The 22,838-nt window shown below is 46.0% G+C and overlaps 1 protein-coding gene across 2 annotated transcripts in view; it reads left to right on the top strand.

Moving 5' to 3' along the window:
• The first annotated feature begins 7,262 nt into the window (after positions 1–7,262).
• The window catches only part of TSC22D3 (TSC22 domain family member 3), a 62,397-nt gene continuing 46,821 nt past the window's right edge, over positions 7,263–22,838 (top strand). Inside the window, exons 1-2 of one of the 2 annotated variants that reach the window (XM_045470552.1) lie at positions 7,263–7,319; positions 8,013–8,438. In XM_045470552.1, coding sequence (XP_045326508.1) covers positions 8,119–8,438 — 320 coding nt within the window. In that variant the 5' untranslated portion in view covers positions 7,263–7,319; positions 8,013–8,118. Of the gene's footprint in view, positions 7,320–7,490; positions 7,741–8,012; positions 8,439–22,838 lie in introns of those variants that run through there. The other variant, XM_045470553.1, reaches the window with a different exon arrangement.

The raw sequence follows: 22,838 nt of genomic DNA, 5'->3' as shown, positions 1-22,838 counted from the left end.
TTAATTTATATAGTAAAACATACTAATTTTTTGGCACATGATAAAACTAGAAAGTCCCTTGCCTTTACTCCTTTCACCCTCCCTAACCCCACCCCTTCGTTAGAAGTAACCACTGTCAGTACTCCATCTAAAATTCTTCTATAGGGGGGATATATTTTAATTCCACCAAGAGAAATATATGTCAAATCTGAGTAAAGCAAATCCAAGTTGTAACAGAGGGATAGAAAACCAAACTATAGTAAAACCAGTGTTTAAAGAATATCTACAAAAACTACAGATTCTTTGAGTACCACAGCCTTATATTACTACTACTACTACTACTACTACTACCATTTTTAAAAAGTTAGGGGCGCCTGGGTGGCGCAGTCGGTTAAGCGTCCGACTTCAGCCAGGTCGCGATCTCGCGGTCCGTGAGTTCGAGCCCCGCGTCGGGCTCTGGGCTGATGGCTCAGAGCCTGGAGCCTGTTTCCGATTCTGTGTCTCCCTCTCTCTCTGCCCCTCCCCCGTTCATGCTCTGTCTCTCTCTGTCCCAAAAATAAATAAACGTTGAAAAAAAAAAATTTAAAAAAAAAAAAAATTATTAAGGGGCACCTGAGTGGTTCAGTCGGTTAAGCATCCGATTTCGGCTCAGGTCATGATCTCGAGGTTCGTGGGTTCAAGCAGGGCTTGAGCCTGCTTCGGATTCTGTGTCTCCCTCTCTCTCTGCCCCTCCCCCACTCACTGTCTGTCTGTCTCTCTTTCTCTCAACAATAAATAAAACTGTTAAAAATGTTTAATTATTAAAATGGTAACCATTTCTTGAGCTCTATGTAAAGTGGCCCTCAAATGAGATCAAGACACCTGACACAAGTGCCCATTCACACACCCCTCTATACAAATCCTCCTTGCTTGTATATCTCCATATTCCAACATCGCCCACACACCTCCAATATCCACAGGCAAGGCTCCATGTAGAAGTAAATACACAATCACAGACACAAATATCCTACATATATAGGATCTTATTTTTGTTTCCTTATTAATGCTGTCCCTTTCAAATCAGTTCTTAGTTCATGTTCTCTTAACACTTGCTTATAAATTTGCACCTTGTTCTTTTTGTGTATAAAAAAACTAAAAGGAAGAAGGATGGGACATTGAATTCATCGGGTCCAGCTCCCTATCTGCAGAGGTGTCTATTTGAGACCTAACTATTTAACTTCTACCTGATGATCCTTAAGGACTCTTGAAAATGTCCCCCACGGGCTCATCTCCATATTCTATTTCTTCTTGGTCAAACAACAAATATTTATTGAGCACCCACCATGACCAAGCACTGTGCTAAGAAAGTTTGTAGTTGGGAACATAATAGTTCCTAAACCTGCCTGCCTATAAGAATCACCTAGGGACCTATTAAAATGATAAATCTCTGTTCCCTACCACAAACCTACTGAATCTGAATCTTTGTGGCTGGAGTCTGTAATGGGCTATATTGTCCACTCCCCCCCCATCCAATATGTTGAAATCCTAACCCCCAGTACCTCAGAATGTGACTATATTTGGAGATAGGGTTCTTTAAAGAGGTAATTAAGTTAAAAGGGTTAATGAGGTCATTAAGGTGAATCCTAATCCAATATGACAGATGTCCTTATAAGACAAGGAAATGTGGACAGACGTATACAGAGGAAAGACCATGCGAAGACACAGGGAGAAGATGGCCATGTAGAAGGCAAGGAGAAAGGCCTCAGTGAAAACCAACCCTTACAACACCTTGATCTCAGACTTCTAGCCTCCAGAAATGTGAGAAAATACATTTGTCATTCTCTTCCACTTGTCAGCTATGTAACCTTGGAAAATTAATTCCATCTCTTTCAGAGCTATAAAACAAGGCTACCTCATAAGCTTACTATGAGGGATAAATGAAAAATTGTTGTAAAGATCCAGAACAGGGGCGCCTGGGTGGCGCAGTCGGTTAAGCGTCCGACTTCAGCCAGGTCACGATCTCGCGGTCCGTGAGTTCGAGCCCCGCGTCAGGCTCTGGGCTGATGGCTCAGAGCCTGGAGCCTGTTTCCGATTCTGTGTCTCCTTCTCTCTCTGCCCCTCCCCCGTTCATTCTCTGTCTCTCTCTGTCACAAAAAAAAAATAAATAAACGTTGAAAAAAAAATTTTTTTTTTAAATAAAGATCCAGAACAGTAGCTTGCATGTAGTAAAGGCTCATTCATGTTAACTATTGTTTTAATATTATAAATGGTTGGTCTAGAACAAAGATTCTTAAAAATTCAGAGGATAAATAAATTTCAATGGAAAAATGTCTTTATTTTCCCCAACCTCTAACTGAAATTTAGATTTCCTTTCATTACAAATAGAAAGAACAGATCACAGTAGGATTAGCAGTACCCGTGACTTCATCACTGGTGGAAATCAGTATTTTGTCACATTACTGTTATTACAGGTGTCTTTAAATACTTTTACACTCATCATTACTTTGAAGTTATCATAGCTGCATCTAGATCTTGTCATTTACTACATTAATAACAAGCACTTATATAACTATATCACAACCTTCTATTTTTAATCTTTTGATAACAACATAACAATATAATTGATTTCCTTTGTAATTCTACATATTTCATCTTATGTATCTGAAAACATTGTTCTAAACTTCACTATACTTTCAAAGGGGTCCTTGGCACAAATAAGATCCCCTGATCCAGGTTTTAAATCCTTGCCAGGCTATAATAATCTACAAATCTGTGATGGACAATTGAGAAAAGTTTCCGGAAGGATAATCTGCTTTCCCCAGTTAAGAAATGTTAACAAAATTGAATTTCAATGGTAGGGAAAAGGGATTGCCTGAAGATCACTATTTGTGTGCCTTACTTGAACATAGCTGGATTGTAAGGGCTTAGAGGGCAGCTACCTATTCTTTAGATAGACCAGATAATCTCTCTGTGCCTCAGTTTTCCCATCTCTTAAGTGAGGATGATGGTAGGAGCTAATTCGCAGGATTGTGGTGATAAATTAAACTGGATGGTGCCATGTAAAGCACTTAGAACGGTGCCTGACACATGGTAGGTGATCCAAAACTCAGATATTCTAGTATTAATTATTATACCAGATTTGCCAATTTCCTTACAAATAAAAATCTTTTAATATATTAGTAAATCGTTGATTGCACCTTTTTATTTTGAGTGTGTGATCTTCTTTAAACAGCCGTTATGCTTTATAAATGTTTGATAAACCCATCATTAAAAAGTCACCTAATTGTTGGGGTGCCTGGGTGGCTCAGTCAGTTAAGCGTCCAACTATGGATTTCAGCTCAGCTCAGGTTTGTGAGTTCGAGCCCCGTCCGCCTCAGGCTCTGCGCTGACAGCGCGGAGCCTGCTTGGGATTCTCTCTCTCTCCCTCTCTCTGTCCCTCCCCCACTCTTTCTCTCTCTCCATCAAAATGAATAAATAAACTTTACAAAAAAGCCACCTAATTGTTAAAGGCACAAGCTTCCAGGTCTGAAAGCTCTGGGTTCAAATTCAAATGCCTAACTTACTACTTATGTAACCTGAGAGCTTCTTTAACTTCCCTAAACCCATTTCATCACTGGAACTACAATACCTATTTCACAGGGTTGTTGTGAGGATTATATGCGATAATATATGTAAAGTGCTTGGCACATAGCAGGGACTTAATAAATGGTATCTATCCTTTTTCTTTTCTTTTCTTTTCTCTTCTTTTCTTTTCTTTTAGAGAGAGAGCATGAGAGGAGTGGGGAGGGGCAGAGGGAGGGAGGGAGAGAGAGAGAGAATCTGCTCAGCATGGAGCCCAACTTGGGGCTTGACCCCACAACCTCTGGGATCATGACTGGAGCTGAAATTGAGAGCTGGATGCTCAACCGACTGAGTCACGCATGAGCCCCTATCCTTTTTCTTAACAGTTTCCAAATGCACAGCAGACTTGTGTGTCGAGATCCCCTTCATGTTTCACACAAGTCCCTCTAAGACCTGGTCCCTCATCCTTTTCCAGCCTCGACTCACACTATTCCATCTCTCATCTTGTTCTCCCACAACACTGACCTGCTTTGTAATCCGTCCCCCACACCCGGGCCCCAGCATACACTTTGTCCTCACCACCAGGTCTCTGTTCTCTACTCTCTCCACCTAGATTGCCCTTCCTCCTTCCAGAGCTGACATCTTCTCCACACTCCACAGCACCTGCTCCCACCACACACCAGGCCTCCCTCATCACCGCTCATTTGTACTGCTTTTGTCTCTTGACGTATCTGGTTTGTTGGCTAGACCATACCTTCTTTGAGGGCCTGAGCTGTGTCTCATTTACCTCTGAATCTCCACTAACACCATACTTGGCACAGGGCAAGTGCAGAATAAGTGACTCTTGAATGACCCCATCTGAGAAGGAGATGCCCCTTATACTCGCTTTCTGCTCCACCCAGAGAGCCACCAGCTCTGTCTTGAAGTGGGGCCCCCTTCTGCTCACTGGGCTTATGCAAGAGCATTTTGCTGCTTGTAGCGTCTCCACCCAACACAATATATGTAGGCAAAGCAAGGCTTCACAGAGAGAAGCCAAGGGGGCCCTGCCCCGTCAGCCTTCCCTGTGGAGGTATACTATATATCAATACAAGCTGGACTTGTATGCAGACACACAGCAGCTTTCTGAACTCTATCACTGAACTATCTAGATTTTTCTATACCTAGGTTATATTTGCTCCTGATCAGCCTGGATATAGTAAGCAAAGCTGCACTGAATTATTAACAACACTGATGAGAGCAAGGAGTACAACAAGGGAAATGTCAAGGGGACAAAATCTTGGGTTTAATGGTGCCAAATGCCAAGAAGGAAATACTTCCACCAGGGCCTTGTCCCAAGGTTATGCACAAAGATAAGAGGACTCAGGCACGTATAGAAGCAAAAGGCCCCAGCAGTTCTCAAAACACAACTTAAGTAAACATTTATGGAGCTAATACAGTTTGTTATAATGTTTACCATAAAATAATTACAAACAAGAGGGAAAATCATAACCACTGTAATTAAAAAACAATTCAGTAGGCTATAAGTCTGCACAACCATATGAAATTTCATATTCTACTACCTCCTCTGGCCTTTACCCAAGAACATTAAAAAAAAAAAAAAAAGACCAGGAAGAAGAAGAAAAAGGGAAACTATTGCATCTAAAGGATTGCCTTTAGAGAGACCAAACTGAATCCTCAGCAGTTTGTGAGAGCATAAGGACCATGCTCTCAGTTCTACAGGTCTGCTCACTGACCTCCAAATGCCTCTTTCATTTCTGATCTTGGGACCTTGTCGGGAGCTATGGATACAGGTCATTTCTGGTTTTCTGGCCCCTACAGCAGAGAGTACTTCCCTCCTTCCATTTCCTAAAGATGTGGGACCCCATATAAGACCTATAGGGCCGGGGCGCCGGGGACGCTCAGTAGGCTGAGTCTCCCACTGTTGGTTTTCGGCCAGGTCACGATCCCATGATTTCTCACGAGAGTTTGAGTCCTACCTGGGGCTCTGGGCCGACAGACCGGACCCTGCTTGGGATTCTCCCTCTCCCTCCCGCTCTCTCTGCCCCTCCCCCACTCGCGCTGTTTCTCTCTCTCTCTCAGGATAAACAAACTTTTAAAAAAGTAATTAAAAAAAAGACCCAGAGGGCATTGGGAACAGGAGTTATTTGGCCTCCCTTTGCTCCTAATCACAGGGCTGATGCTTGTAGCACCTAGAGAGAATTTCAAGTGTATGGAAGCCCGGTCTACAGGGACTGAGGCAAGCGAAGCTCCACCAGAAACAGGGTGGCTCTGGCCCAGACTGGCGTCCGCGGTTACAGCTTGGTCATGGGGGGCGGGGGGGCGGGGCTTTTAGAGTAAAGGCTCCGCCTAGTTTTCCCTCCTGTTCTCAGAACTAATGCCCTGTGGATTCCACTAGGAGGCACCCCTGCCGGCTCCTAAAGCTTGAACTCTGACCGCGAGGCACCGAATGTTGTTCCACGTCTTAAACACAAGATGGCGGTATATACTGCTCTATGGCCAGGGCCGCGGGCTTGTGAAAAAAAGCGAGCGGAAGGGGGGTGGGAAGTGCTGACTGAAACTGAAATCCATTGGAGTTCTGTGTGAAAACTGATCATGAATATTTTGAATTTTTTTCGGGAGCCAATAATTAGGGAATCCTCCACATTCGACGTATTCCAATTCTCCAATCCTGAGACACCCTGAAAGTCTACCACTTGCCCACCCAGCACATCCCTACATCCCGCAAGCCTGGGGTATGACCCAAGGAACCAGCCTGCCTTGCTCTCCACGGATTTGACCTTTAACCTTTCCGGGGCCCCAGAATCACGTTCTCCTCAGAACTGAGAATGCCACAGCCCGCAGTTTCATTCGACACGGCCCCAGTGCCGGTGAGCGTTCCCTCACCGCAGCTCTTGAAAGGGTGAGGGCAGAGACGAACTAAAGTGGCAGGTGAAGATCAAAAAAGGGTGCGGGGAGTAAGCTTGGAAAAGTAGGGGAAGATACTGAAGTGAGGAGAAAAGAACAGAACTGAGGAGAAAGAGGTGGTGCCGAGGCGACGGACGCGCGGAGAAAACACAACGGGGGAAATGAAGGAAGAAAAAACGAGGAGAGAAAAAGGAATGGGGGAGAAGAGGGGGGAATGAGGAAATACAGAAACGGAGAAAAATAAGGAAAGAAAGGGGGCAAGAAAGAGAAGGAAGAGGGGGCGGAAATGGGTAAAGAAAGAAAAACGGAAAAGAAAAAAAATGAGAGAAAGTGAAGAGAGTGGAGAAAAAGCGCTGAGAGACGGAAAGGCAAATTGAGACGGGAGCCCAGAGAGGGTGAGGGGGCAAGGCAGCGGGAAGCCGGCCGGGAGCCGGGTATTCCCGGAAGCCCGGGCAGAGATCGCCTCAAATGGGGTTCAGGGAAAAGAGGAGAGAGCCAGTGGGGGAAAGAGGGGAAGAGAAGTGAGAAGAAGGGGACAGAAACCGAGGTGAGTTTGAGCGCGCTTCTGTGAGTGTCGTTCAAAGGCTTTCACTGGGCACTCGGTAGAGCGTGCCTGGCACTTCGGACTCTCTGTGGGGGCAATCGATCTCTTTGCAGCCCCCACCCACCCCTGCCAGAAACAGGCTTGTGGGGGGCGGCGGTTGAAGGCGGCCACGAGGCGGGCTCGCGGGGAGCGGCGGCGCCTCTCCTGCAGGGGGACACGTCCTCGGTGGGACGCGGAACGTCTGCCCTCCCGCGGAGCTCTGGAGACCAGAGATCGCTAGTAGATTTCTTAACGGAGGATGCGCCCTGAGCGGCGAGAGAGCTCGAGCCCAGGCGCCGGGCGCGCGGACGGGGTGGGGAGAGCCGGGCCCGGCTCCCGGCAGCGCGGGCGAGGGTGCGGGCGGCCGTGTGGGTGCGAGGGTGAGAGGGCCCTAGGGTGCAGGGGGGGGGGCGGGGGCAGGGGATTGGGGGCAGAAGCCAGCTGGCCGCGGCGGCTGAGGGTTTTCCGCCGCCCCCCAACCCCCCGCCCCGCGGGGTAATTTACATGCTGTCACAGCCCCGTGCTGACTCCTGGGCGTGAGGCTCGCTCACTCGCTCGCCGGCTCACTGGGTCACTCGCTCTCGGCTCCTGCCACCGCTCAGCCGGCACAGCCCAGGGGAGCCCGTGAGCGGGAGAGCCAGCGAGCCGGGGAGGGAGGGAGCGAAGGAGGGAGGGAGCGAGGGCGCGCCCCGGCTCTCCCTCTGCCCTGCCGCCCGCCCTTCCTGCTGCCACAGGTCCGCCGAGCCCCGCTCACACTTTGGAAACTTGGGACTGTGCTAGGGCCGCGGGTGGCACCTAGGGGGAGGGCAGAGGGGGAGGGGAAGAGGAGGAGGAGGAGGAGGAAGAGGAGGAAGAAGAGGAGGAAGTGAGCCCAAGGATCCGCTCAGAGCTGTTTGTCCAGCTGTTTCTATTCGCACCCGGAGCGGCAGGTCCGGGAGACCTGGCCGGGAGAGGGCCGAGCCGAGGGTGGCTGGCTTTAGGTGCTAATTTCCAACTCTTCTCGCAGCTCGTGCTTTCCATACACCCTGGAGTCCCCTCAGGCCAGCCTGGCGGGCGCGCACCTGCCAGCCGACCCTGACCTCGCAGGCCAAGCGGCCCCCGAGTCTGAGAAGATGGCCCAGTCCAAGACCGACTGCCGCTCACCTGTCGGTCTGGACTGCTGTAACTGCTGTCTGGACCTGGCCCACAGGAGCGGGCTCCAGAGCGACAGCAGCGGAGAGAACAACAACCCGGGCAGCCCTACCGTGAACAACTTTCGGCAGCTGCAGGAGAAGCTGATCTTCGAGAACCTCAACACCGACAAGCTCAACAGCATAATGCGGCAGGATTCGCTAGAGCCCGTGCTGCGGGACCCCTGCTACCTGATCAACGAGGGCATCTGCAACCGCAACATCGACCAGACCATGCTGTCCATCCTGCTCTTCTTCCACAGGTGGGTGACTGGTCATACAGATGGGCACGCGGGCCAGGCCAGCGCCATCCTCTGCCGGACCCTCACCTCTGACAGAAGGCACTACCAGGAAGTTCACAAGGGGCGGGGCGATAAGACTTGACGCTGATGCTACCTGGAGTCCCGTGGGGCTGAGGGGAGGCCCTGCAGGTGGGAGCCCGATCTTGAAAGGTGCCCGCAGGAGACTTTCCCAGGGAAATGCTGCAGTCCAGAAGGTGGACAGAGCCCTAGATAGGTTGGGGGTAACTGGCAGCACCCATCCTCAAATGCATACATTTCCACTGCCACTTTGGAGATTCTGCCGCGGGATGCTCTTGGGATCTGAGTTCTACCCTTCTCAAAATATGCAAACTCAGATTGAGATTGCAAGGGCTTTTAAATTACCAAGTGGCCCTGGCTGACCGCGAGGGTAAGCAAAATGTCAAGACAAATTAAGCCCTCTGCTGGTGTGGGGAGAGGGTGGAGAACAAGAAAAATTAGAGATGTGTGAGAATTTTTTGAGACTCTGGATGGGGGTACCCCCACCTCCTCCATGGATTACAGACTTCAATTTCCAATGATGGGCAAAAGCAGCCCCAGAGAGCATCCTAGGACCGGTGGGTGGATGAACCCATATCTTCCCAGGTCTGTGTAGGAGTGTGGGTCATACTTTCTAGAAATCCTGCTGAAGGGCAAGGAAAGAGGGAGAGGGGAGAAACATAATAGGAAGATATAAGGTGGCTTCTGCCCTCCATCCAGTCTGAGACACTCTGGTAAGAGTCAGTCTTTAGCGGGGAGACAACGGAGGCAATTTTGAGTCAGGGGAAGCAGGAAACCCAGCCTTAGGTCTGGTGTTCTTAGAACCATTGGGATGGGACACTAGTGTGTGTGTGTGTGTGTGTGTGTGTGTGTGTGTGTGTGTGTGTTAGTGCGTGTGTATAGGGGTGGATCTTATTCTCTCAACAACAAAGGTTATATTAAGAGAAAGAGAACCCCACTGAGATAGACCTGGGTTATGGTACAAATTGTGGCTCTACTTCGGTGTGTGAACCTGGGCAAGTTCCCTGATCACTCTGGCCTCTTAAGGTTCCTTGTAGTTCTGAGATTCCAGGTCATGGGCAGGTGGTGTGTTGAGACAACGTAATAAGCAATTTTGAGCATCCACAGAATATTTGAATCATTGGGCGGCTTTTCAGTGAAGCACACATAGGAAATTTTATAAGCAATTAAGATTGGTAGGAACTGCCCTCACTTGATGCTAAGGACCAGGTTTGCCTCCTCAGCCCAGAAATTCCAGGAGGGGACAAGCAGGGCTGCTGACTTCGCTAAGCATTATCATAACAAGTTGTATTTCTCAGGCATTTTCCATGCCTTCAATGCACTTTCTCATTTATTGTTTCACATTACGCATCAATTTATCTCATTGTCTCAAAGAAACCAGGCCACATGTGGAACAGGTTTCGAGGGAATCTTCCATTTCTGGCCAAAGATTACTACAAGTGTATTCACACCACAGACAGACTCTGCATCCCTGCGGAGCTAAAGCCCTCCGCTCTGTAGGAAATTGGTGGTGGGGGAGGGGTGGCAGAAACACCTGGAAAGAGGGCCTATAGCATTTGTACTATTTCAACCGGGAGAGAAACTGCCCCAAAATGGCATTGCTGAAGTATAAGAGGGAAAGCTTCCTCAGCTCTGGTTCCTAGGTTTAGGGCCTAAGAGGTCGGACCTATGTGCATGAGGTATGAGGCTGAGAGCCTGAGATCAAAATATTGGATTGTGCCATACCTTGGGATGCTTTCTGGTTATCTGGGTTTCTTGAATGGAAAAACCTCCTTTGTCACCTACTCCATTGACACCTGTCTGTTGACTCTTGGTTCTTGGCAAAGCCTGGAAATACTATGAGTTGGGGGTATGGGTGGAGGGAGCAGGGCGAATTGTTAAGAAGGTGTACCTGAGTACCCTGCCTCCTGGAATCAGAGCAACTCAGTGTCCCAAACAGCTGAGTAGCAAACCAGCAAGCCCTCTGGCTTCGGTGAGGCTGGGGAGTGACCTGGTCCTGTGGTAATAGCCCTATAGTTCCAGCAGGACAAAGCATTATCTCATTTTCCTTGACCTTTCCTGGGACCTCAGAAATTGGAGATTCTGAGTTTGGTTTAGCTTTTGCCCAGAATGACATGCTCCTTAGCAGAGTAGGAGACCATTATTGTCGGTCATGGGACTTCTCCCGTATCTGAGCTGGCCAGCCTTCTCCAAAGTGAAAATTTTGACTTTTCTTACTTCATTTATTCCAGGGTTTCTGTCTTCAAAACTCAGCCATACTTTTTATTTCTGTTCCATTTAATGATTTAATGTTTCAAGTGCCATCATTTTTACTTCTATTCCATTTAATGATTTGATATCTCAAATTCCTGCTTGGGTGTCTTTTTTCTTTTAATTTGTCTACTTTCAAGCCTGCCTCTTCTCCTGGGAGAGAGACTCTCCTGCCTCTTCTGCAGCCTACTCTCCTGCTGCAAGGGCCCCTATATTCTAGGGAGGAAGGGCAGGGTACATTCTTCATTTCTATCTGGTTTGTCTGCTTTGATCTGTCCCTGGCTCCTGGGCTTAGCTCTTGGTATCCTTGGAACACAAGGGTGTAAGCAATATGAGGGCAGGGATGCGTTTTACACTCACTTGGTTTTCCCTTGGCTTCCTGTTATACAGCCAGTGCCCATAACCGTTGTGTTGTTATGTTGCTGTTGTTTTTTTTGTCAGATGACTGCTTAATTATTGGTGTGGTCTTATGTAAAGATTTTACAATTATAACCTAGTCTTTGGAAAAATACTTACTAATATTTAAGTGGGATTTCTGTTGTTGTTTGAGCCACATGCATTAACTCTCATAGCCTGGTAGTTCCAGTGGACCGTGCTGTGTATATACCTACGAATGAGTGGTAACAGGCATGCAGCTTGTTGGTATGTGAAATTGCCTCTAAAATATTGGGGGGGGGGTGCCTGGATGGCTCAGTTGGTTAAGTATCTGACTGAATTTCAGCTCAGGTCATGATCTCATGGTTCATGAGTTTGAGCACCGGGTCAGGCTCTGTGCTGGCAGAGCAGAGCCTGCTTGGGATTCTCTGTCTCCCTCTCTCTCTGCCCCTCCCTGACTCGTGCTGTCTCTGTCTCTCTCAAGATAAATAAATAAACTTGAAAAAAATATTGAGTGAGGGAAGATGTGTTTCAAATACCATCCCTTCAATCTTGTGTTAGGTAACTAACAATTATAATAGATTAATAGCTAACATTGATGGAGCGTTTACAACAATATATACTAATCTCATTTGATACTTACACCAACCCAATGAAATGGGTACTGTTATCACCCTTCTTGATTTTTAATAAAGGAAATTGAGGCTTGGGAAAATTAAGTAACTTGCCTGATGCCTCACAACAAAGAGCAAAGCCAAAAATCCACCTGAGATCAATCAGACACTAAAGAATTGTCTGCAAAGAAAGAATTGTTAAGCAGAGGTAACTATTAGCCCAGAAACTAATCAAGTGGTTAAAATGTCCTTACTAGGTAGAGTGACAAACTCTCCAATGTGAGGAAACAAGACTTTCAACGCTGAAACTGGGATAGTCCCAGGGAAACTGGGATGGTCAGTCACCCTTTTAGTAAGGGACTCTGCCTTACCATTTGAATATGCTTCTAAGACTGGAGAACTAAGGAGGCAGATAGAACATACTGGATAAGCAGCTAAAATTTCCAATTTAAATATAGCCTATGAGGGACGCCTGGCTGGCTCAATCCATAGAGGTGACTCTTGATCTCAGGGTTATGCATTCAAGCCTTACGTTGTTGGGTGTGGAGCCTACTTTAAAAAAATGTAAGTAAAAAAAATGTAAATAGGGGCGCCTGGGCGGCTCAGTAAGTTGAGCATCTGACTTCGGCTCAGGTCATGATCTCACAGTTCATGAGTTCAAGTCCCGAGTTGGGCTCTGTGCTGACAGTTTGGAGCCTGAACCTGCTTAGGATTCTGTGTCTCCCTCTCTCTTTGCCCCTCCCCTGCTCATACTGTGTGTGTGTGTGTGACTCTCTCTCAAAAATAAATAAACATTAAAAAAATTGTAAATAAAACAAAATAAAATAAATGTAGCCTATGAAAAAAAACTTGCAAAGTTGAAATTCAAGGGGCCTTAACTGATTGGTAAGGTGTGGCAAGCTGGTGTGAGAGCTTTTGCCATAGTCTGTTATTGCTGTTGTTATAACCTGAAATATTATTTCTAAGAATTTATTCAAAACTTCTTAATCGGCTGTTCTGCCTTTGGTCCCCAAGCACACTTGCCCAGTGTGGTCTGAGACACTCTGAATCTGAGTTTGCTTCCAGCTCTAAAAGTCCTAGGAGTCTACCTTTAAGCTTCTACCTGGCAACAACTAGTTCCCACACTCAGATGCTTAGAAAGTAATAAAGAGCAAAAATTTTGAATGGCTTTGTGTGTGCTAATTCATTTCACTTTCCCTATTGAGTTGATATATAGCAGTAAGGGGAAAGATGGAGATTCAGAGAGCAGGTTTTCAAGAAAAATTTGCATAAAAATTATTTGTGCTTCTCTAAGTAGGTCTTAGAACTAATGATTTCATAAGTGTATATTCCTGGATTTGACTTCTGAGGGCGTAGCCACTGACATGGTGTGATTTGAGGGGCAAAATGACTCCCCTGCTTGTCTGCTGTCATGTCCAAATTCATACTCTAAAATTCAGTTCTATGACTGTGTACCATCTAAAACCGAACCCCTCTCCCGTGGCACCAGTGGTATGCAGAACCACACCGTGAGAAACCCTGAATTAGAGATTGTAACCCTTTGTCAACTAATTTGCCATTTGATTTCGAGGATGGAGGTTTTTTGTTTTGTTTTGTTTTGTTTTTTTCTTTTTTTTTTTTCTTTTTTTTTGCTATGGAGAGGTTTTGGGTTTCTCTGTGGTTAAGCCTGTCATTCTTTGCCTTTTGTGATTTTTTGCCTTTGGTATCAAGCTTCGAAAGTCCTTCCCTAGCCCAAGGTTATTTAAAATAACTATTTCCTGAGTGCCTAGTGGTCTGACAAAGAATAGGCACTATTGGATTAAGGCACATTCCCTGTTAAAAATGCAAATGCATTTGCAAACTTAACATTTATGGTTTGGATGCCTCATGAGAATCTCAACATGTAAGTAATTGTCTTTTTCTTGAGGCACAGATGTGAATTCCATGTGCTAAGAGGCTTTCGCTGGTGTATGTATATGACATGCATATGTCATATGTATATATGATGTGTGTGAATTTTATGTATGTATATAAAGTATATAAGTAGTATATACATATATTATAGTAAGATGTATGTAACATAACATTTGCCATTTTAAGCATTTTTAAGTATACAATTCAGTGACATTAGAACCATTTTTAAGTATACAATTCAGTGGCATTAAAGGCATTCACAATGTTGTGCAACCATCACTGCTATCCATTTCCTGAATTTTGTGATCCTCCCAAACAGAAACTCCATACCTATTAAACAATAACTCCCCATTCTCTCCTCCCCTCAGCCCCTGGTCACTTCTATTCTACTTTCTGTCTCTATGAATTTGCCTGCTCTAGATATTTTACATAAGTAGACTCATACAACATGTGGCTTTTTGTGTCCAGCTTCTTTCACTTAGCATGATGTTTTCAAGGTTCACCCATGTGGTGGCATGTAACAGTACTTCATTCCTTCTTAATGACTGAATAATATTCCATTGTGTGGGTAAACTACATTTCGTTTAACCATTCATCTGTCCACAGACATTTGGATTGCCTCCACCTGTTGGCTATGGTGAAATATGCTGCTAGTATCATGGGTAGGCAGGTATCTTTTTTTTTTTTTTTTTTAGAGAGAGTACACACACACACAGGGGAGGGGCAGAGAGAGAGAGGGAGAGAGAGAATCTTAAGCAAGTTCCATGCCCAGCACAGAGTCTGACACAGGACTTGATCTCATGACAGTGAGATCATGACCTGAGCCGAAATGAAGAGTCAGAAGCTTAACCGACTGACCCATCCAGGTGCCCCTATGGGTATCTTTTTGAGTCCCTTTTTTTCAATTCTTTGGGGTCTAGACACATAGAAGTGGGATTGCCCAGGTCCTCTCCTCAGAGTCCAAACAAATGTAGTGATTCTATGAAATGAGGAAACATCTATTTCTTTGGGGACAACACCCCCTTCCTGAGTCAGCTGCTAGTGAACACCATGAAAAGAAAGCTAAAAAGTTTAATGAAGTTGGGAATGCAAGCTGGTGCAGCCACTCTGGAAAACAGTATGGAAGTTTCTCAGAAAACTAAAAATAGAACTACCCTGTGACCCAGCAATTGCACTACTAGGCATTTATCCAAGGGATACAGGTGTGCTGTTTCAAAGGGACACATGCACCCCCATGTTTATAGCACACTATCAACAATAGCCAAAGTATGGAAAGAGCCCAAATGTCCATCGATGGATGAATGGATAAAGAAGATGTGGATATATCTTCTTTTTATATATATATATATTATATATATATTATATATATATAATATATATATTATATATATAATATATATATACACATATATATTGTATATTGTATATTGTGTGTGTGTATATATATATATATATATATATATATACACACACACAATGGAGTAGTACTCGGCAATCAAAAAGAATGAAATCTTGCCATTTGCAACTATGTGGATGGAACTGGAGGGTATTATGCTAAGTGAAATTAGTCAGAGAAAGACAAAAATCATATGACTTCACTCATATGAGGACTTTAAGAGACAAAACAGATGAACATAAAGGAAGGGAAACAAAAATAATATAAAAACAGGGAGGGGGACAAAACAGAAGAGACTCATAAATATGGAGAATAGACTGAGGGTTACGGGAGGGGTTGTGGGAGAGGGTATGGGATAAATGGGTAAGGGGCACTAAGGAATCTACTCCTGAAATCATTGTTGCACTATATGCTAACTAATTTGGATGTAAATTTAAAAAAAATAAAAAATGAAATTAAAGAAATAAAAAAAGAAAAGTAAAAAAAAAAAGAAAAAGAAAAACACAGCCATTTCCCACCTTGATGAGTCCTCTGGCCGATACGTACTCATGTCCAAATCCTGTCACCAAATGGACATCCAGAAAAAAAAAAAAAGAAAAAAAGGAAAGAGAAAAGTGGGCAAGGCTTCAGCAGCTTCTTATCCTTTCTAAAGAAAGGAGTATGGAAAAGTTCAAGTTTTTTCTTTTTTCTGTATTCTAGCCTATAAGCACAAAATGAATTACAGAAGACTAACGATTTGAGACCTGACTGCTATGGCCTGTATTGTGTCCTCCCAAATTTAACTCCCAATGTGACAGTGGTTGGAGATGTGGCCTCTGTGAGATAGGTTTAGCTAAAAGTGGCTTCATGAGAGTGGGGCTCTCCCAATGGCATCAAGGTCCTTCTAAGGAAAGGAAGAGACTCCACAGTTCTCTCTTGACTAGATGAAGACACAGTGATAAAGTGACTATCAGCAGAAGAGAGCTCTCACCAGGATCCAGCTGGCTAGTATCTTGAATTTGGACCTCCAACTTTTAACTATGAGAAATCACTGCCTATGGTTGAGGCCACCCAGTCTATAGTATTTTATTATAGCACCAGGGCCGACTAAGCTACTTCCACATACATTAGCAAACAAAATGGGTTAGAGCATCACTTCAAAGTAACCCTTGTACTTTATTATCCCTCAGTAAAGCTTAATTTAAGTGTATTTAACAAGAAAATAAAATGAAAAAAGCCTCCAGTAATTCAGTACATGTACCCTAGGTTCACCAGTTTTACTGTTAACATTTCTTCCATATTAACAAAAATTAAAAAAATTCTTTAAAAAAAAGTTTAATGAAGTGATGGACATAGAAGCTTTATAGGGAAAATGATATGGTCTCGGGATGCTCATGAATTAGTGTGTCCCTTTCATAAATGGCCAGGGTCTACCATACCTTTTAAAAGAGTCACATGTGACATCATTAATTATCATTGACTTCTTTGTGTGGATTTATTTACCAGACCTTCTTTGAGGGAGGCAACTGACTGGAAGGAAGACTTTATGGGAATGAAGCATGGGAAAGCCAAGTTTGGAGAAGAGAGGTAGGGAGACAAGGCTGGAGTCCACAGAAGGTTTGCTGCAGCCCAGGGCTCTGGGTAGCATGAGAGCTGAAGAGGTGAAGGTGGAAGGTTTGTGCTCATAAAGACAGATGGTAAGAACAGAGCACGAATTTCACCTACGCCTCCAGTTTGCCAGGAATGGACCCATGTGAGTGAGCCCACCCCTCAGAAAATAACTCTTCCAGGGTGACCTTATTTTTCCTCCCTGCCTGAAGAGAAGAGGAAGAGGAAGCAAGGTTAATACTCCTGCTTATATTTGCACATCCAGATAAACTAGCAAGCTCTCGATTCCAGGTAGAGTGTTGGTTCCTTTCCAGAACAGGTCCTGAAGGCCAGGGAGTCTGGATAAATGGAGATAGATGTGTCTGGTCAGTACTTGCCCCCGACCTTGTGGGGCCAGGTGAGAGGAGTGAGGCCAGCCTTGTCTGCAGCTGGCAGTGGCCGTTGAACTGTGTTTGCTCATCGCGATGCTGCTCCTACCTGAACTTTCTCCTCTTATTTAAGGCATCTCTCAAGATAACTACAAAGCCATAATTTGTCATGGGTGGCTGAGTTTACATAATAAATTGGTCGGTGTCGTGCAAAATAGACTCTTGAGCTCCAGAGAAGCCAACGTGCCAAGTGGGACTAAAGCTTGGGCACATTTGGTGGGGCACTCTGTGTGCTCAGTGCGCTCAAGGGAAGGCATTCCAGGACCACAGGGGTCAAAAAGACAAAATTTCCCTTTTAGATGAAGCCACAGTAATGGCCCAGGACATGCTGTGCCATCCCAGTGCCTGCAATAATGGGACAAGGATTAGGACTTTTCTGTAGGACCACAGCTTTTGGCAGAGCAGGCCCTCCATAGAACCCATGGAAGCCCCATGAAGTCCAGAAGGCTAGATCTTAGCCTCAAAAAAAGGTTTGATGAGGAGTCTTGGCAGGGGCTTATGGAGGCCCCTATCGACTGTGCCGAAATTCATCTGGGCTAAGGAGTCGGAGTGGGCATAAGACAGGGGTCTGTGAGAGTAGAAAGCAGACTTTTCCAAATGCTAATCCAAGCAGCAGGGAATCTTATCAGTGGGCAAGTCGAATTCACTTGTACCTTCTAGCTGGAGATCCCTGCCTTAAAGTAACTATTGCCCTTTTGGGAACAGGTGTGAGATCCTAGCCATCCAGTACAGGAGACCGAATGGGAAGCTTCCCATGGTGCAGACACTAGCCCAAGGAGAAACAAGAGCTGGAAGCAGGCTTGGTCAGTGATGCCCCAGGCTATGCTATCAGCCTTCCTCTCCTGGGAGCCGCTTTCCTCAAATAGGCCCAGCTTAAAATCAGGGCCCTGCCTGTGATCAAAGCCCCACAGGGACCTTCCTCATCCTTCCTCGAAGGAAGAATTTACTCACAAAATAGGCTTGGGTATTCAACCCACTTCCTCTTGTCTTCTCTTCAGGGGAGATGTAGAGCAGCTGCTCACAGCTTAGGGGTCTGGCCAGGATTTCTGTCAGAGCTGTCTAGGCCATTGATTGGCCACGCCTGCTATCCCTGAAGAAGAAGGGGGTGAGAAGTGATGAGAAGTGGTTCCAGTGGCTCCTTGCTGGCTTCCTCCACATATACACACCACCCCTCGACCGCCCTCCCTCACCTTGCATAGCCTCACTCCCAGACTAGGTTGGGCCTAGGCCAGCCTGAGGGCCCTGACTCATATCTCCCATAGTGCCTTATGTAACAGAACCAGGTTACTGAGGCATCAAACTTCTGCTTGCTCAGTGGCAGGTTTCCCTGAGGCCAGGCATTCAGAAGCCTGTTGGGGGTCTACAGAGCTCAATCATATTTCCAGGGGAAAAGCCTACTCTCCCTGTAGTGTCAGGCAAGCAGTCTTCTCAGAGGCAATCAGGTTGCAAAGGTGATCCAGCCTGAGTCCCCACACTCAGCAGCAAATGTAAGCAGGCAGGTGAGCTGCTGTGGGCTTAGTGTGGTTTGGGGCATTCAGCGGTGGGGGCAGAGGGGGGCAGGGAGGGCGACTTCTTCTATTACCTGATCCTATGCTGCTTAAGAGACAGCCTGGTGCATCTGGAGGGGCCCCAGAACAGGTCTTAGAAGTCCCTCTTCCTTTTGTATCTGCTTGTTGGTTCAGGGATTGCTCTGGGACCCCATGCAGAAAAGGGTTTACTACAAGCTGGAGGAGCTGTTTAAAAGAAGGCCAATTCCCAGTATATTCTTCGTGAAGCCTTAGAGTCCCCAGGCTGGCCTGAATTCACAATGATTCTTAGCTTTCTTCCTGGTCTATTCAGAAAATTACATTACCAGCTTGCTGCAACTGAGCCCCCAGCAAAATCAGGCTTACCAGATTCGCTGACATATTTCTTTAATAAGCTCATTTGACTATCTACAACACAGAATAGCCCAATCAATCTAATATTCCATTGGCTCAGAGTTTGTGACTAAACCAATAGTTCCTCTTCTGCTCTTCTCCAGTCTTTGCCTGAGCCCGCCCCACTGTGCTGCCAGCCGGTAAGTGGCTCACAGGCTGAGAGTAGTTGGGGACACTGCTCTCTGGTTAGAGAAAAAGAGGAAGAAATGGGGAAACAGTGTAAAAAGAAAAGTGGTGTGGGAATTACCAGTAGACATGTTGTATCCAAAGCTCAGATTCATGAATCCTCAGACAAACTCAAGACCATCATCTCAGGGCTCAGGAGAGCTCCCTGAAGTTTCCCAGATCACAGCCAGAATCTAGTCAATGTTGGGGAGTGTGAGGTTGAGGTGCAGAATTTCCTTTTCTTGAGAGCCCTCCCAGGCTTTGAGCCCTTTGCTTGTCCCTATCACCCTGCCCTTCCAGTTTAGAGTCCATTGCAGTAAAAGCAAAGCCAAACAAAACAAAACATAACAAACACAAAAACAACAACAAGGAAAGAATAAGAAAAGCCCCACTCTGTTTTAAGGCAACATACTTGGCCAGCCCAGGTACACAGAGAAATGAATGATGGCAACACCTCATTTGGCCTTGGACTGAGTGACCAAGCATCTCAGTCAATCAGTTCATCATTTACTGACCAAGGGCCCACTTTTACCAAGCACCCACTGTGGATTTATTGAGTGCTTACCCTGCCTAGCACTGAAGAAGAGCTGGAAGGAGGAAAAGGCTAGGATGGAGTCTGGGGAGCTAAGAGTAGAGGAGTAGAGTAGCTGTCCTGAAGGCCTTCAGGGGAACAAAGCAGTTCCACTAGAGCAACTCAGGCCCAGCAGGGACTCCTGCTCCTTGACGGAAAGGCCTTAAACTTGCTGCGCCCTGGTTCTGCAGGTCTGGAACTTGGGTGGTGCCAAAGCAAACTAGGAAGGGAGAGTCACTTTATGGCGGTGGCTTCCAGCAGGGCCTTAAGAATGGTTTGGCTTTGGCATGATGGGAAGCAGCTACAGTGCTCCCTGGTTGGGACGGGGAGGGGAGCCTTGCCAGTCCAGTGGGGATCGTGGGTAGGAAGGGGCTGGCCTGGAGTGGGGACAGCAGCCAAGAACACTTTCCATTCTTCCTAGACTGAAACCCAGAGTCTCCAAGCTTCAGGAACTAGAGGAAGGCCAACTCTGGCCCTCCTCTCCTTGCTCCCCTTGACTCTAGGTGAGCTGGTCCCTAGCACCCTCTCCTCAGGGACCTGGGCTAGCCCTGGTAGGTTAGGGCCTCTAGGGCCTGAAGAAAGCTCACTGGGACCAGGTGGGTTGAGCTTGGGAGTACAGTCGAAGGTGAGCACCAGAGGACCCAGGGGGGTGTGTGGCTTCATATCTCAGCACCCCTGGCCTTGATCTCCACCAAGCCCCTTCTGAGGTGGGTAACAGAACCAGGGACATGTCAAGGTGCTGCCATGAGAATATATACACAGTTTTCCCAAGTGTCTTTGGAAAAAAGTTGCTAGCCTTAAAAAGTTGCTAGTTTTAGCCTTATATGCACCTTGGTCAAATCCTTCTTTCCCGGATGCCCTACCAAAGAAGGTCCTGGGGTAAAGCTGAGGAAGGAGGGAAGCCTCAAGCTGATAGGAAAGGGATAGCAAAGGGAACCAGCTTCAAGTCACCTGGGGAAGGAGAGTGCTACTTATGGTCAGCACTCTGCCCTTGCTTTCTGGGACCCTCTCCCCCAACTAGTATGCTGGGCACTCGTGCTCACACCCTTTCCCACCAGTGCCCTGGAGAACTCACATTTAAATTTATGAGCATGTTTGGTCAGCAACAAGTATTTTCTGCACACCTTCCATGTGCCAGGCTCACTGTTAGGCGCTGGGAATAGAATGGGAAACTCACAACAAGAGACATGGTCACAGCCATCATAGAATAGTCAGCAGAGTAGGAGAGCTAGACAACAACCAAACACATTAATGGATGTGTATTTACAAACTAAGTAAGTGCCAAGAGGGAAAAGGAATGAGCTTTTGACAGAGAATATAACAAGGGAGAGACAAGGCTTCCTGAGGAAGTGATATTGAGTTAAAGAAATGAATCTCTAATACTGAAATCATGAGACCCAGTCTAATTCTAATGAGCAGACCCGGGCCAAATGAGACATTTTTATTTATTTTTTTTTTATTTAAAAAAATTTTTTTAATGTTTATTTATTTTTGAGACAGAGAGAGACAGATCATGAACAGGGGAGGGGCAGAGAGGGAGACACAGAATCTGAAGCAGGCTCCAGGCTCCGAGCTGTCAGCACAGAGCCCGACACGGGGCTCAAACTCACAGACTGTGATCATTACCTGAGCCGAAGTCGGATGCTTAACTGACTGAGCCACCCAGGTGCCCCCAAATGAGACATTTTAAAACAGAGGACTTAGTAAAGACCCACTGAAGTCATACCACTAGGTAGCTGCTCACACCCTTGGAAATATCTCTAGGCCATGAGTAGCTGGCAGGTCCAAAAGAGGAGGACTAATATTCTGACAAGAGGAAGAGATGAGTTTGAAGCACACGGGGCAACTAGTACTTAATGTCATCCTTTGCTAAAAATAGTCCATGACAGTATGGAAATGTGTAAAGGCTGGCCCTGGGGACCGGTGATAAAGTGAGTATAGCCTGTGGGGAGGAAAATTTGGTTTTGTAAATTATTTACTATAAAGAAAAGAGAAAGGGGAGGGTCATCTGGGTTTTCTTTTCTCTTTGTGGGCTTCCTTCTGAGTTATGAATGCTCCTCATTGTACAGAGGCAGTGGGGCACAGAGCTTCAGGCTGTACTCCTTTCTGGAGTCTGAGGTGTAAATTTTCTGGGCTGCAAATGTCAGATATTTGTCCAGGCTGAAAAACAACTTGAAAACAGAGGGGAAGGGGGGCTACACCTTGGAGAGGGGCAAAGACATTGATCAAGGGGCTCCAAGGAGCTTTCACTGGAGAGAGGTGGTCCCACCATAATGGCAAGGCAGGTAACAGTCGAGAGCTTGGCACGATCCAAGGGAATCTAATTTTGAAGGGTCCAGATAAGGCCAATGAGACTTATTTAGCCAATGGGAGGTAAACTTGGGGCTTCAAGGAGCAGTGGGGTGGAGCTATAGGAACTAAGATGATTGATGTAAGAGGAGTTTGAGGGTGGAGGGGAGGGTGGTGAAGAGAGAGAAGAGTGGTTGATCTTCAAATATAAGAAAAGTGACAACTCAGAGATGGTGACTAGCTGCTTCCAAGCTACACTAGGAACAGAACAAGAGGAAACAGGCCTCTACTGTAGCATGAAGAATTGAGATTAGATAATAGGAAGAACTTCCTGACTACAAGCATTCAGAGAAGCTAAATGAAAGTACCATGGTATGTTATAATACTTTGTAAATGTGGGGAAGGTGGTGACGGTAGACATAAAGAACTGGGTAAAGGTGTAAGAGGAGCTGGTTTATAAGGACCATGGACAGAAGGGGACAGACAGGCAAAGGAGTCAGAAGCAGGTACTCATAAGGAAAAAGCAAAGTGCACGTGTGGCATATGAAAGAAAGTGTTTGCATGAAAATACTTTCATAATAAAAATGTCTATGAAATTTCCATTGGAGGCCAGTCATTAAACCTAGCACATACCTCCCGGGCCTGGAATGGTGTGGGGGTATGGACTCAAGAGAGGTTAGGGCACCTTTCCCCATGCCTCCTTCTCATCTCTTAGCCAAATTAGCTTCTGTGGGAGGGGCACCCATTTTCCACCATCTTACAGTTTTGGGGAGCACCCCTGTGCTGGGAGCATTGGTATAAGACTGCCCACCCCAGGTGGAAGAAGAGGATTTCTTCTTCCTCACACACAAAGATT

Source organism: Leopardus geoffroyi, chromosome X (assembly GCF_018350155.1).
Source record: "Leopardus geoffroyi isolate Oge1 chromosome X, O.geoffroyi_Oge1_pat1.0, whole genome shotgun sequence".
NCBI classification, from domain to species: domain Eukaryota; kingdom Metazoa; phylum Chordata; class Mammalia; order Carnivora; family Felidae; genus Leopardus; species Leopardus geoffroyi.
Note: the sequence above shows the minus strand (reverse complement) of the source record. Positions and strands in the feature narration are given on the sequence as shown.